We start from the raw sequence: 15336 nt of genomic DNA, 5'->3' as shown, positions 1-15336 counted from the left end.
GCCATAGATGTGGGCGAAACGTCAGGAGAGAATACTTCTGGAACATAGCCATACAGCCCAGAATGCATACAACCAACACATGCTTGTAATTGTGTTGCCCTTTGCTTCATAAAAACAAAGCACACAATTGCAGTTAATGTTGTTATTTGTCTAGACAATGTGTTGGGATGCTAGTTTGATATTGATGGTATCCCAGCATAGGTTTTTCAGATGTAGAATGGAGTATTAGCATATTAATTACTCTTCAATTGCAAACACTTGTATGTTTGATGTACAGAAACTTAACATTATCTATCAAACAAAAATACAATGTTTGTGACTGAAGATTCTAAAACAAAGTAACAAAGGGTATTCTTGTCACTTTTACCCTGTTTCCCCAAAAATAAGACATCCCCTGAAAATAAGACCTAGCAGAGGTTTTGCTGAATATAAGGCCTCCCTCGAAAGTAAGACCTAGCAAAGTTTTTGTTTGGAAGCATGTCTGCCAAACAGAATAGCAGAGCATGCCGGATTGGTAAATGTACGTACTATAGATTGTAGTACATGGAAATAATGTAGTAACAAGATATTCTTGATAGGATTCAAAGTTTGTCTGGCTATGCTGGTTTGTGATGACAACTACTGTACAGTATATAAATAAATGTTCATTTTTTGTTCAACAATAAATGTGAATTCTTTTTCGTGGAAAAATAAAACATCCCCTGAAAATAAGACGTAGCACATCTTTGGGAGCAAAAATTAATATAAGACACTGTCTTATTTTTGGGGAAACATGGTAGGCACTTTCCTCCCTCCCTCCTTCCTCCTGAAATGTTTACCATACTTAATAAAGCAGCATTTAAAAGTGTTAATACTTACTTTTGCATGCATTGCTATTGCGGCCTTCAGCAGGTCTCCATGGCAAATCATGGTAGAAGTCCAAGCATTGTTCACAGTTTAAACCTTTGGTGTTGTGTCTGCACATACAGTGACCATGAACCTTAAATTTGAAAAAAGAAATGGAAAAACTGTTGTAGACACACACAATATCTTAAAAACTCAAGCAAAATAATTTCCTCCTGTTAAGTCAGTGGTTCACAATCTGGAGTCCCCAGATGTTTTTGGCCTGTAACTCCCAGAAATCCCAGCCAGTTTACCAGTTGTTAGCATTTCTGGGAGTTGAAGGCCAAAACACCTAGGGACCCACAGGTTGAGAACCACTGTACCAAGTAATAGTTCATACGTAGAAAAATTATCTGACAAAGACAATTAAAAGAAAGGTATTTAAACAAAAATGAAGGGCTTTTCTCGAACCAGAAAATTGGAAACAATGGAACAGGAGGAAGAACTACTTCATTTTCACTGAGATTATACATAGCCTGTTTCCTCTGAAACGTGGAAGCATAACACTATGTAACAAAATTTGAAAAAATTCTGTTCCTAGTTTGAAAATGTTATTTCCTGGTTAAATGTGCGGAGCTTACTTTGAAAGTTGTTGTCATACTCCGGAAACTTTATTTTTGTGGTTGCCACAAACTATGTTGAGTCGGTTGAGACTCTGAGATATTCACGGAAACACTATGACAAAATGTGCTTCCGGATGTCCCACAAAAACATTTTATCGCAGTTTATTAAACGTTTTTCATGTTTTTATGACAGAACCAATTTGGAAATGACATTCACAACTCAGGAACAAAAATCATGTTACATAGTTTTACCTATACCCCGAGAAGAACACAGATAGATCCAGAAGAGGCTGGGAATCCAATGCCAGTAGGGTGGTTTTCAGGTTTTCATTGAAACCAGGGGCTCTCAAACTGTGGGTCCCTAGATATTTTGGCCTTCAACTCCCAGAAATCCTAACAGCTGGTAAACTGGCTGCGATCTCTGGGTTTGTAGGCCAAAACACTTTGGGATCTACAGGTCATGAACCACTGATCTAAACTTTAATGGAACTATCCGAAGTGCTGAATCCATTTTGGAGATAGGGTCAAAACTGGGATTGTGCTTTGCTATGGCAGGGGGTTGGAGTGGATGGTCTTTGTAGTCTCTTCCAACTTTACGACTCTATGGGTATAACCAGATCAGAGATCTCCTCTTGATTTTGTATTGCTTATAGTTTTAATGCCTTTTGTTTATGTTGACAGTTCCTTCAAGGGACTGTTCATTTAGGGAGTACAAGAGGCAGAATTGTATCAGAATGACTTCAACATTTGTTGTGAAAGCAATATAGAAACATTTACCTTTCCTTCTACTTCTTCATTATCTCCATGCACTGGTGCACACTCACTGGCATGACCATAACAGAAGCAGTTTCCACGGACTACCATGTCATAAATGGCGTAATAATATTTTTCTCTGATTTCCATTCTTGAATCAAGAAGGTTGTCTCCCAAGGTGTGTAGTTTGATAAATTTTACTCTTAAATTTGTGATCTTTAACATATCTGGAAAGAAGACAAAAGGGAGTTAAAAAAAAATAGAATAGGAAAGATATCCTGATAAGAATAATGGTAGTTATTTATTTATTTATTTATTTACAACATTTATACCCTGCCCTTCTCACCTGAGGGGACTCAGGGCGGCTTACAAAAATTGGCAAAATTTAATGCCCAAAATGCAATCATAAAAACAAAACAATATAAACAGATCTATTAATAACATTGTTAAAACACATTATAAAAACCTTAAAAACGTATATATAATTAATTCCATTCGCCCGAGATCCTATTAACCAGAAGTAACTTTATAACATAAATATGCATATGACAAGGCTTATGGAATTCTGGAGATTGCTCCACCAAAACAAAATGTAACTGCCAAAATACTTCAATGACAGCAGACTCGGTCTGATCTTTGAAGCTAAGCAGGGTCGTTTCTAGTTAATACTTCAATGGGAGCCTGCCAATGAATCCCAGATACATTCCCATTAAATGAATTCAAGAGGACTAAACTGAAAATACCACCCCATTGTCCAAAAAAAAAACTATACGAAATTCATCATGTGAAGGCACATATGCACACATGCTTCCTAACTCCTTACTATAATGCTTTAGCAAACCCATGGTATGGATGGGGAAGCAAAGAAAAATAGGAGAGTCTCTGTTCTTTTCTTTTTGTATTATCTTTTTATTTTTAAACTTAAACTGAAGATTTCCAGTTTTATTAAAACCATAGTATGTTATGCATTTTACCATTTTAATATGCATACTGATTTAAAAAGCATTGAAATATATATCAAAAACCATCCTTTAATATTGCATAATCTAGATCCACATGTCTTGGTAGTAGTAATATTATGATTATTCTACATTTGAATATGATACCTACAGATGCTCTCATTTCTCCTAAAGGTCGGCAAATTACCTAACATTTAGACAGGCACTATGAGCCCCTGGTAGTGCAGCGGGATAAACCACTTAGCTGCTGAACTTGCTGACCAAAAGGTTGGCAGTTCGAATCCAGGGAGCGGAGTGAGCTCCCACTATTAGCCCCAGCTTCTGCCAACCTAGCAGTTTGAAAATATGCAGATGTGAGTAGATCAATAGGTACCGCTTCTGCGGGAAGGTAATGGCGCTCCATGCAGTCATGCTGGCCACATGACCCAGGAGGTGTCTACAGACAACACCGGCTCTTCAGTTTAGAAATGGAGATGAGCACCAACTCCCAGAGTCGGACACAACTGGACTTAATGCCAGTGGAAAACCTTTACCTTTACTATGGGCTGAATCACATGTTCACTGCAATCAGAGCAGATCTATTTAAATTAGTTTTTCCAGTTAATCAAGTTGTATTAATTTAAGTAAGTCTGCTCAGGTTGAAAGTAACAATGTATTGTTTATTTTCATGATCTGCTTTTGATCTCAAATCAATCTAATTAGGATTTTCCAGCCAGCTACCAACTGGATCCAAACATGTTCAGCTTCGGCAAAGGTTAAAATAAGTTCCACAGACGGGAAAGGCAATGAAAATAAAGAAATACGAAATCATTCACTTTGTCGAAATAATGAAAGCTGCTGATGTGGCTGAAATATTTTGATTTAAGCACATTTTCATTTTATTGGGCCACGGAAAATATCCTCATGAATCGGGTTTATGATGGGCTCCTGAAGAGTTTTCAGCGGCCTTTAATCAGCTTATAAGTGTACAAGTTTAACAGCTCCTTTGATCCCAGTGGGAACATAGGTTGGTGTTAATGAAAATTCTTCACAATGTTTAGAGATTACATGACATCCATTTGAAGAAAACCCCTAAACTCCCTGCAGAGACAGTGTATGGTTCACTAGATACATGCCCACTTTGATATGGTTTTGTCAACTTGTACTTCTTTTCAAATTAACAAGAGATAGAGTATGCATAGTAACAGAATGTTATAATCTTAAACATAAAGATCAATGTTTAAGAGCAAGACATGTCTCAGAATGAAGATGAGGAAGAAGAGGAGGTGGGGAAGGGAGGAAAACTTCATAAATCTTTCTCAGTCTTTTATGTTGGTTATTTTAAATAGCATGTACAAGGTGGTAGTTATGAAGCATTTTTTGAGGCCTAAACACAATTGCAAACCATTTCACAGGAAGAGAAAATAATAGATACATACTTTGAATCCTCGGGCTATATGGATCCTCTATTCTAAACGCAGGATCCAGAACACGGTAAATTACCTGAAACAAACATGATGTGTTATCAGCATCATAAAGACAACTATTTCAAAAAGTAAGGCAGTTAAAAAACACCCAAAACACCAACCTCTCCTTCGGTGGAAGGTTCAATATCAGAATAACGGGAATCACACATAATGTCATCTACTTTCTTCATAGGTCCAGCAGAGATGCCCGGAAATGAATTCTCACAGTCGTAGGCAAAATATCTATATACTTGCCAGGTCTTTCCAAAATCTGAGGATCTTTCGATCATCATTGCAGCTGGGCGAAATGTCTAAGTATAAAGAATAGTAGAATAATAGACATTGATATATAACACAAATATTAGATTTTTAAGATATCAAATACATTTGAAATTATGTATTCCCAGTATTAGTTTCAGTTTTCCTAAAAAATATTTCTTTTTCCAATTTGTTTTCCTGAATTTTTAATGGTTGTTTTTAGGAAGAATAACTCAAACTCAGGGTGGACTATATATGTCAATCTACAGAATGTGCTTAAAACAACAATAATTCTCTTGTAATTGCAGGTGCTTAAACAGGACAATGTGCCCAAGGGCCTGAAAGCGAGGTAATAATATTCATCAATCACTCAGGCTGTACAAGAACAAAGTTCACCTGCAACAGCAAAATTCCCAGACTGTGTATGGCTTCCAGAAATTGCTTGATATGCATGAAATTCCAGGGAGGGCAATACATCAGTGAAGATAAAGGGTACATCTGCCTTGGAATGTTTTTGAACCATTTTATTTTACATCAATCAACCTGGCATCAACAGGACAATGTCAGAACAATACTCTGCACACAAAATGTTGAATGTCTAGTGTTTCCAAATGTGAAGTAGCAGGCATGGGAAGATGGCGAAGATAGCCTATTCTATACATTTCTGAGCCACTTGGTTAGATGGAACAGTAACTTGACTCAGTGTTTTAGGGCCATAGTCTTGGCCTTAGAAACTTTAGGTTACACGTGTTGAGTTCAATGCCCACAGGCCAAATCTGACCCACCATGTCATTTTGTGTGGCCTTCCAGATGCTGGAAAACTCCTATATTCCTCATCATTAGACATCATGACTAGAGATGATGGGAACTGCAGTCTGTTGTATTTAGTCAGTATAGGGTTTGAATTTAGATACAAGGCGTGTAGATATGATGCCTGGCTTTAAAATGTCCTTCAACCTTTCCCCAACCTCAGAACCACAAGAGCTGTTGGGTTGCAATTTCCATTATCCCCACTTTGCAGGGCAGATAAGCAAAAAGGTTGGGAGTTGCTGTTCAATAACATTTGGGGATGCAAATTGGGTAAAACTAGAGAGTACTGACTACTATGTGTTTTGTTTTTTTTAAAAACCCCTTATTTATGGATTCTCCATCCATTGATTCAATGGCCCTTAATAATAATAATAATAATAACAACAACAACAACAACAACAACAACAACAACAACAACAACAGAAGAGCTTGGGCTCCTACAACCAAGGCAGCCCCAAAGAAAATCGACTGGAAAACCAAAGTGGAAAGTCAGGCTAGAACTGAAAATCAAGAAACTCAGATCAGATGCAAGTAACCTGAAAAATATGAAAGAGAGGAAACTGAAGAATGATAAAATCAAGGAATACCTGATCCGAAAGTACTGGCTGAACACCAGAAAAATTGAAGAAGCTTTGGAAATTGTGAAAGAACAAATTACAGCAACAGCCAGAAAAATTGAAAGATTTGAAGCCAGAATCATCCAGTACAGACAAAATCAACTGTTTCAATCAGACCAAAGACGGTTCTACCAGAGTCTGAACCAAACAACAGACACAGTAACCATAAAGCCAGAGAAAACTGCAACAACAAAGTTCTGGAAAGAACTTTGGGAAAATAATAAGAACTACAACAAAAACGCTGGGTGGATAAAGGATTTTGAAGGAAAATTCTCACAGAACAAAATGGAACAGATGAAAATAACAACTGAAATGATCAGCAAACGAGTGCAAAAAGTCAAGAACTGGACATCGCCTAGTAGTGATCAACTTCATGGATTTTGGCTCAAACATCTGATTAGTTTACATGGAAAAATGGCCCAACAATTCAATGAGATGCTGCAGAAAGGAAGTATCAGTGAATGGCTAACAACTGGAAGGACTTACCTGATACAAAAGGATCCAGCAAAAGGAGCAGCACCAGGAAACTACAGGTCAATAACGTGTCTGCCCACTATGTTTAAACTACTGACTGGCATCATAGCTGACAAAGTTCAAGATTATCTTGAAGAAAAAAACATCTTGCCAGATGAACAGAAAGGCAACAAATGGAAAAGCAGGGGCACAAAAGACCAGCTATTGATTGACAAAATGATTCTGGAGAATTGTAAGAGCCAAAAAGCTAATCTTCACATGACGTGGATTGACTACAAAAAGGCCTTTGACTCACTCCCACACAGCTGGATCATCAAGTGCCTGGACGCCATCAGGATTTGTAAAAACATTGGCACCTTCAATGTTGGTTTGGTTTGGATGGATTGCATCACACCATTATATCCAAAGATGGGCAAGTAAGAAGTGGCTTCTAAGGCTTATCCTTGGATTATCAACTCAACAGTTTCATGTGATGCTTGAAAGGTCAGTTTAAGAACGGACTATGATGATTTTAAATTGCTAAGGTTTCAGCACTGTTTGTTCCCTGCTTCCCTGTGCCCAATTTCAGTGTTTTTGGTCCGATTTTCTGCTTGTCCATTTGCCATGAACAGTTTGCTTAATTAGATTAGAGAGGAGAGCTGAAATCTAGCATTCACAAGTAGTAGTAGGAGTTCAGGGCTTTATCCTATGACCTTCTGAACCTTACATGTCCAGCTGATGTTGCCTATATAGGGATGGGGGTTAGCATGGACATAAGTTAAGTTAGAATGGAAGTGAATATGGACAGTTACCAGGGAGATATGAAAGTATGCAGGGAAGAGGGATCAATCACTTCAAAACAGAAGACAGAAGTCTTCGGGAGAAATTTGACACATCTTCCCTATATCATCTTCCCTGTACCATCGGGAAAATGTATTAAAATAAAGGGCAAATATTACGCTTGAATGATTTAACTCATTAGGCTGCTATATCAGCTTACACTAGATGGTTATTCTATATATGTGAAATCACTAGTCCTGCATTCTTCAGTTTCTAAAAGAGAACCTCTATTGAATTCCTGATAACAATCAAGTAGGAAGAGTTTCAGAAAACAATTAACTGATCCTAAACAGCAGACCTTCAATGATCAGAAATGTTCTATTCTATAGACAGGAACAGCATGTCTTAATTACGGATATTATCATCTCCAACAACAACAAACACATTTGCTCACGAAGAACAAACAACAAATGTCCAAACTATTTTCACATAGATTAACCTTTAACAAATCCAATCCCAGCAAAGCTGCACATCTCAGGGGAGTCAAACTATTCTGTATCTCTCCAGTAAATTATATTTTAAACCATATGGTACATCTGTTCTGCCAGGACATCTGTTTCAGAAGGAAACAAAAGCACTTTGTATGCAGATGTTCTCCCAACCCTTCCCCCACCCTCCTTGATTTCAGTTGCCAAATGTAAAAGAAGTCTAAAACAATATTTTTGTTGTTTTAAGTCATCCTATTGCTGGAATCTGATATGGATATAAGGAGTTGTACAGCAAACATTAGGTGGAACTATTAACAACACATATCAATAGAGATTCAGTGATTAGTACTTTCAAAAATAGCCCGCGGTGGCACAGTGGGTTAAACCACTGAGCTGCTGAACTTGCTGACCAAAAGGCCAGCAGTTTGAATCCGGGGAGCAGGGTGAGCTACCTCTGTTAGCCCCAGCTTCTGTCAAACTAGCAGTTCGAAAACATGCAAATGTGAGTAGATCAATAGGTACCGCTTAGGCGGGAAGATAAAGGTGCTCCATGCAATCATACCAGCTACATGACCTTGGAGGCATCTATGGAAAACGCCGGCTCTTTGGCTTAGAAATGGAGATAAGGACCAACCCCCAGAGTCAGATAGGACTGGACTTAATGTCAGGGGAAAACCTTAACCTTTATCTTTTATTGCAGACTTAAAGGGGGGGAAAATCAGTGCAAGCTTGTACGTGTCCCCCAGAAATAAGACCTATAGAGTTGAACTGGACTTCCTTGTTCCCAAGTATATGTGTAGATGATTCCATCTTTAAATATTTTTTAAAACGTTTGGGATTCACAAAATGAATAAAACTTTGCATTCCAATTGGCTTTTAAAGGAGTTTGTCTCAAAACCAAAGACATTGATTGTCTCATTATGAAATAGCCTATTAACTGGCATCCCTGACTAGTACCAGAAGGATTACACAGAGCACATTTGTGATTGGAGAGAATGTTATGGATTCTTTACCTTGAAGGTCATGATGAGATGAGTGAAATGGAATTCGGCTTCCAGATCCAATTGGATGGTTACATTTTCTATTCCTGCAAGGGGGAGAAGGGAGAGGAAATTGCACTGTAAACAAGAACATTTGTTCAGCATTGGATTTCATCTCTCTTTGTCTCTCTTTTTTCCTTGGGGGAATCACTCTACTCAACCCAAAAGCCTGCTGTTGTTCTTTGGCTCCAGAGCATCATATAGATATTTTTTTCATGTCAGGAGCAACTTGAGAAACTGCATTACATGCTAGTTATTATAGAAACTTAAAAGGATCAGTATTTGCTATCCCCTGCAAGGGCAAGGGATATTTAATTATTTTAATTTATTATTTATTTATTTATTTACAGTATTTATATTCCGCCCTTCTCACCCCGAAGGGGACTCAGGGCGGATTATAATGAACACATATATGGCAAACATTCAATGCCAACAGACAAACAACATATATAGACAGACACAGAGGCATTTAACATTTTTTTTCCAGCTTCACGATTCCGGCCACAGGGGGAGCTGTTGCTTCACTGTCCACTAGTGGCTGTACTTCCTCATTCCTTTCCTCGTGCTTTGCTGGCAGTTTTATGGTGTTGTAAATTAGTTAAATTAGCCTCCCGCATAAAGCGTACCTAAATTTCCCTACTTGACAGATGCAACTGTCTTTCGGGGCTGCATAGATCAACAGCAAGCCGGGCTATTTAATGGTCGGGGGCTCAACCTGACCCGGGCTTCGAACTCATGACCTCTCGGTCAGTAGTGATTTATTGCAGCTGGTTAGTATACATATACAGATGTATTGAAAACATTGACCACAAAAATGCCTTGGATAGCCACAGTCTCTCAGAGTGGTTTACAAATTGCTAATTTAGTGGTTCCATGTACTTGGGTCAAAAATCTAAATAAGACAAGACACATAAAAAAGAGGGGGGTGATGGTGTAGTGACTGCTTGTTCTTCTCTCCCTCCAATGCCAGGGCAGTTGGGATGGATGTAGGACCATTCATTTGCTCCTGGGCCTAGAGTTGTGAACGGATTCCATTTCTCCTACCTTTTTTGTTTCTTTAATTTCTTTCAGGAGCATGCAAAAGGAAACCCCCTCCCAGTACAAAAATCAGCTCGACACGAAAGAAAGTGGGAGCTGATCCAGCTCCAACCTACTTTTCGGCATCACAGTTTAATCTTTTTTTATTAATCTTCCTGCAAACAAAAAGTAAACCCTCATTCCCTGAAAACTACTCTCCTCTTCCAGGAGGTCATTGCTCTTCCTTACCTGGAAGTGGGAAGGCTTTTTAAAATGCCTTGGAATGGAAAGAGTGCATGGCTGGCTAACATGGTGTAGCTTGGGAGAGAAAGCATGTACACCAGCTAGTGCCTGCAGCTGAGCGCCTCCTCTAGAGTAAGAATTTCTTACTCTAGAGAAGGTACTCAACTGCAGGTGCTGGCAGGCGCACATGCTTTCTGGGCCTCAACGCCACACATGCACTCTCTTTCCAAAAAAAGTGAGTGTGTGGTCTGCAGACGCAGAAAGTGTGCACACTGCCAGTGCCTCCAGCTGAATGCTTTCTCTAGAGTAGAAAGAAACAGAAGGTAAGAAGATGCCTCCTTAAAGAGTGCAGGAAGGGCTAGCTAGCCCAGTCAAGAGTGAAGGATGATGAAGGTTCAACAACATCTGGAGAGCTCTTTGTCTCCAGCCCTTTTCCGAAACTTTATATCACAAGATAATAATAATAATAACTTTATTATTATTAATAATAATAATAACTAAAGTAAACTAATAATAATAATAACTAAAGTACTGGAAAATGAGCACGCAAAGATACTGTGGGACTTCCGAATCCCGACTGACAAAGTTCTGGAACACAACACACCAGACATCACAGTTGTGGAAAAGAAAAAGGTTTGGATCATTGATGTTGCCATCCCAGGGAACAGTCGCATTGATGAAAAACAACAGGAAAAACTCAGCTGCTATCAGGACCTCAAGATTGAACTTCAAAGACTCTGGCAGAAACCAGTGCAGGTGGTCCCGGTGGTGATGGGCACACTGGGTGCCATGCCAAAAGATCTCAGCTGGCATTTAGAAACAATAGACATTGACAGGATTACGATCTGCCAACTGCAAAAGGCCACCCTACTGGGATCTGCACGCATCATCCAAAAATACATCACACAGTCCTAGACACTTGGGAAGTGTTCGACTTGTGATTTTGTGATACAAAATCCAGCATATCTATCTTGTTTGCTGTGTCATAATAAAATAAAATAATAACTTTATTTTTTATACCCCGTCTCTATCTCCCCAAAGGGGACTCAGGGCGGCTTACATGGGGCCAAGCCCGAATAAAAACAATAGCAATATAAAACACAACAATAAACAAAAGACATGCACAATTATAAAAATTTAAACATTAGCCAATAAAAACAAATGACAAGAACTAATAAAAACATGGATTAAAACAGAGAGGTTGTAAATTATTAGCCACTATGAGAAACATTAACAGAGCTGAAAGCTGAGTAGATGCAAATTATCACATCCACAGTATTCTCAGCATTTATACAAATTTACATATGATTGAACAGAAACAACGTCCAGCATGGTGTGTTAAATGTCCAGCATAGTGTTAAACTGCATTACAATATCTGAAAGTGATCTGTTGACACAGATATATTACACTACGTAACACGATTTTTGTTCCTGGGTTATAAATGTCATTTCCTAATTGGTTCTAACAGAAAAACATGAAAAAAGTTTATTAAATTGCAAAAACTTTGTTTTTGTGTGACATCCTGGAGCAAATTTTGCTATAGTTTTTCAATGGATATCTGATAGAGTCTCAACCAATTCAACAGTTTGTGGCAGCCACAAAAATGACAACTACTTTCAAAGTGAGTACCGCACAATTAAACAGAAAATAACATTTTCAAACCAGGAGCAGAACATATTTCAAATTTGTTACATAGTGTTATCAGCAGGACAAGAATATTGAATATGAACACAACTGGAACTTTTAGCTGTTTAGTTATCTCCCTTTTGTAAGTCTTCCTTTGGTCCAGATATTATGATACCGGGAAGAGAGGAGTTCATGTTATTCTAGTTCAGATACAGTTCAACCATGGCTATGTTTGCTTATGACATTAAAGTGTGGTTTGACATTAAAGATTAAGCTGGAAAATCCTTTAAGTGCAATAGACAGGAAAAGGATGCAACTGTGCTCTCAAAATTTTAAACAGCAATAATTTTAAATTAAATACGAATTGTAATAAATGTTCTTACTATGTAGAATACAAAAGCTGCACAAAAGGAATCATGTGTTTAGTTCTGGGGGAAACTTGTCTGAACTTTGTGCTAAAACTTTTTCTGATGCCAAGTTGAGTGCAATAAAATTATGGGACAGATATTTACAATACGGAATAGAAAACTCTGCAGAGAGCTCAACTTAATAAATTCATTGAAGATTAAGAATAAATCCCAAGAACATTGACTCAGAGGTAAGTTCAACAGAAAATAATTCTAAAGTAGCTTCACATAGAGTAGGTTTGTAACTTGAGGACTGCCTGTAGTTGTAAGGGCTTCACCAAAGGTTACAAATTTGTTTGGAAATTGCAAGATAAATGTCCCTTTCTGAATGCAATTACTATATCGCAACTGTCAAACGCACAAAACCAAATGCTAGTCGCCTGTACAGCGCATCCACCGAAACAGAGATTTACATAATATTCTTACTATTCAGTAGCTGATTCAATATGTGTACTCTAGTCGGGTCTAGCAACTGGACCAAAGGCCAATGCCTTCACTAGATGCTGTTATTTGTTATCAAGTGAACTTCAAGTTATAATAAACCTATGAATGAGAGATCTCCATGATACTCTGTCATTAGCTGCTCTGATCAAGTCCTGTAAACTCACAGCCATGTCTTCCTTGATTGAATCAATCTATCTGTAATGTCATCTTCCTTCTTTCCTCATATCTTCTACTTTACCAATATAAATAAATAACTTACCGGTTTCTGACTGCCACCACAACTTGAGACGGTTTGGCGCAAATGTTGTGACCACGTTTTCAATGCGATGGCTATCAGGGTTGATTGTCTCATGAAATGGGTCCCGTGAATCACAAATGAAACACTTTTTATCCTCCTAAAATAAAACAGGCAGATTAACGTTGTCTACTTTTTCTGAATGTCCCCTCCAAAAGCCGCAGATGCCCCACTGACAATCTCAGTATGCTTGATTGGATTATAAACAGAAAATAAAACACTTTAATGTGCATCATGTTTATTTCCTTCTCATGAAATACACATAAGTTGACATTCCTGTAAACTTGAAGCTATTGGGTCCATTTAATACATTAGTTCATCCAAAAATAAATTGTATTTATTTATTTGTTTATTTAAAACATTTATATTCCACCCTTCTCACCCCGAAGCACAACATATACCGTATATACTCGAAGATAAGCCAAGTTTTTCAGCCCTTTTTACGAGCTGGAAAAGCTTCCCCTGGCTTATAAACAAGTAAAGGTCAAGCCGGCAGCGGAGTCAGGAGGCTATTGCTTGCAATATATGATATATTTATCTCTCATCTTACCCTCCCTTATCAGTGTTTACTTTTCCAAAGCCTCCCTCACTCTTAACCAAGGGAATGTTTTGAAAAGGTAAAGAAGCCCTTGCAAGTCAGGAAGAAGAATATATATATATACCCATTAATCTTATAAAAGCATATTCCCCTGAAATATTTGTTAATTTCTGCTACAGATATATAGGCATTTTCCCCTGCAAGCCTTTGCAATCCCTATGTACCTTTATATTTGTATCTATCTATCTATATACATTAATTTTATATATGAATTTCCCCCTCATATGTTTACAAATCTTTACAAATCCTATATACATATAGATAGCTAGAGGTTACCATGTACCTGTATATCACTATCTATGTGTATACATTATTTTATATATGAATTTTCACCTCGCATGTTTGCCAGTCTTTGCAAATCCTATACAGATATGATTATTTATATAGAGAGAGATGTCTAGATAGATAGATATGAACATAGGGCTTGCAAATATTGCAGGGATTTCATTAGGATATATTTTTATTTTGAAATTGACCTGTAGCTGGTGCATTTCCCACCTTCGGCTTATACTCGAGTCAATACGTTTCCCCAGTTTTTTGTGGTAAAATTAGGTTCCTTTGCTTATATTAGGGTTGGCTTATACTCGAGTATATACCACATATGGCAAACATTTAATGCCTGAGCATAAAATAAACCATAAGTATACACAAATGCTAAAATCAGTTATCTTCACATTAAAACCATTATTTAAAACAATTACAAGTCAGCAGTGAAAATTCTTATTGCTTCCATTATTGCACTGGCCCAAAGGCTATATAGTCATCCATGGGAAATTGGGTTCAGGACCCTTTTCAGATATCAAAATCTACAGATATTCAAGTAAAATTATCTACTTATACAATAGTATAGAATTTAGATATAACCTATCTACATCCTCCTGTACACAAAACCATCCCTGGGTTGTTTATAATACCCAATACAATGTAACTACAATGTAAATACTACGTACCGTAAATAATTGTTATACTATATATTTTTGGGAATAATGACAAGAAGAAAGTCTATACATGTTCAATACTGACATATAGTATAGTCATTTCTTGGAGTTTGGATCTGTGATTGGTTGAATTTGTGGATACACAACTTGTGCATATAATGTGCTGACAACCTTTCGCTTAGGTCCCTTCCACACAGCTGTATAAAATCTACATTGAACTGGATTATATGGCAGTGTGGACTCAGATAACCCAGTTTAAAGCAGATGTTGCGGATTATCTGCCTTGATATTCTGGGTTATATGGCTGTGTGGTGCCCCTTCTACACTGCCATATAAAATCCAGATTATCTGCTTTGAACTGTATGGCAGTGTAGACTCAGATAAGTCTACACTGACATATAATCCAGTTCAAAGCAGATAATCTGGATTTTATATAGCGGTGTAAAAGGGATCTCAATCTTTACCCAGATCAGTTTCAAAACCCTCTATTGTTTCGACAAACCTATATTCTATTCTCCTTTACAGATCTGAGATTTGTTCATATTATCTATTATTTAGTAAAAAAAATTATTTTCTTCTTGGTTAAAAATACTTTTTCTATTTAAAATATGCTTTGGAAAATGAATGGCTGGTCACACAGAAATCACTTGCATCTGCATACATTGTATCTCTAAAACTGCTAAAATTTTAACAAAATATCTAGATGAGGAAGTAGTCTA

At 37.5% G+C, this 15336-nt stretch overlaps 1 protein-coding gene across 1 annotated transcript in view; it reads right to left on the bottom strand.

Annotated features, from left to right (window-relative positions):
* The window catches only part of lamb1 (laminin subunit beta 1), a 100606-nt gene that overhangs the window by 64059 nt on the left and 21211 nt on the right, over positions 1 to 15336 (bottom strand). The window contains exons 3-8 of the mRNA XM_016994011.2: positions 13046 to 13181; positions 9022 to 9095; positions 4725 to 4913; positions 4576 to 4639; positions 2223 to 2425; positions 859 to 979 (exon numbers count right to left, since the gene is read on the bottom strand). Coding sequence (XP_016849500.2) covers positions 859 to 979; positions 2223 to 2425; positions 4576 to 4639; positions 4725 to 4913; positions 9022 to 9095; positions 13046 to 13181 — 787 coding nt within the window. The remainder of the gene's footprint in view (positions 1 to 858; positions 980 to 2222; positions 2426 to 4575; positions 4640 to 4724; positions 4914 to 9021; positions 9096 to 13045; positions 13182 to 15336) is intronic.

The sequence above is a fragment of the Anolis carolinensis genome, chromosome 5 (genome assembly GCF_035594765.1).
Source record: "Anolis carolinensis isolate JA03-04 chromosome 5, rAnoCar3.1.pri, whole genome shotgun sequence".
NCBI classification, from domain to species: domain Eukaryota; kingdom Metazoa; phylum Chordata; class Lepidosauria; order Squamata; family Dactyloidae; genus Anolis; species Anolis carolinensis.
The sequence above is the reverse complement of the archived record's forward strand: the minus strand, read 5'-3'. Positions and strand labels throughout refer to the sequence as shown.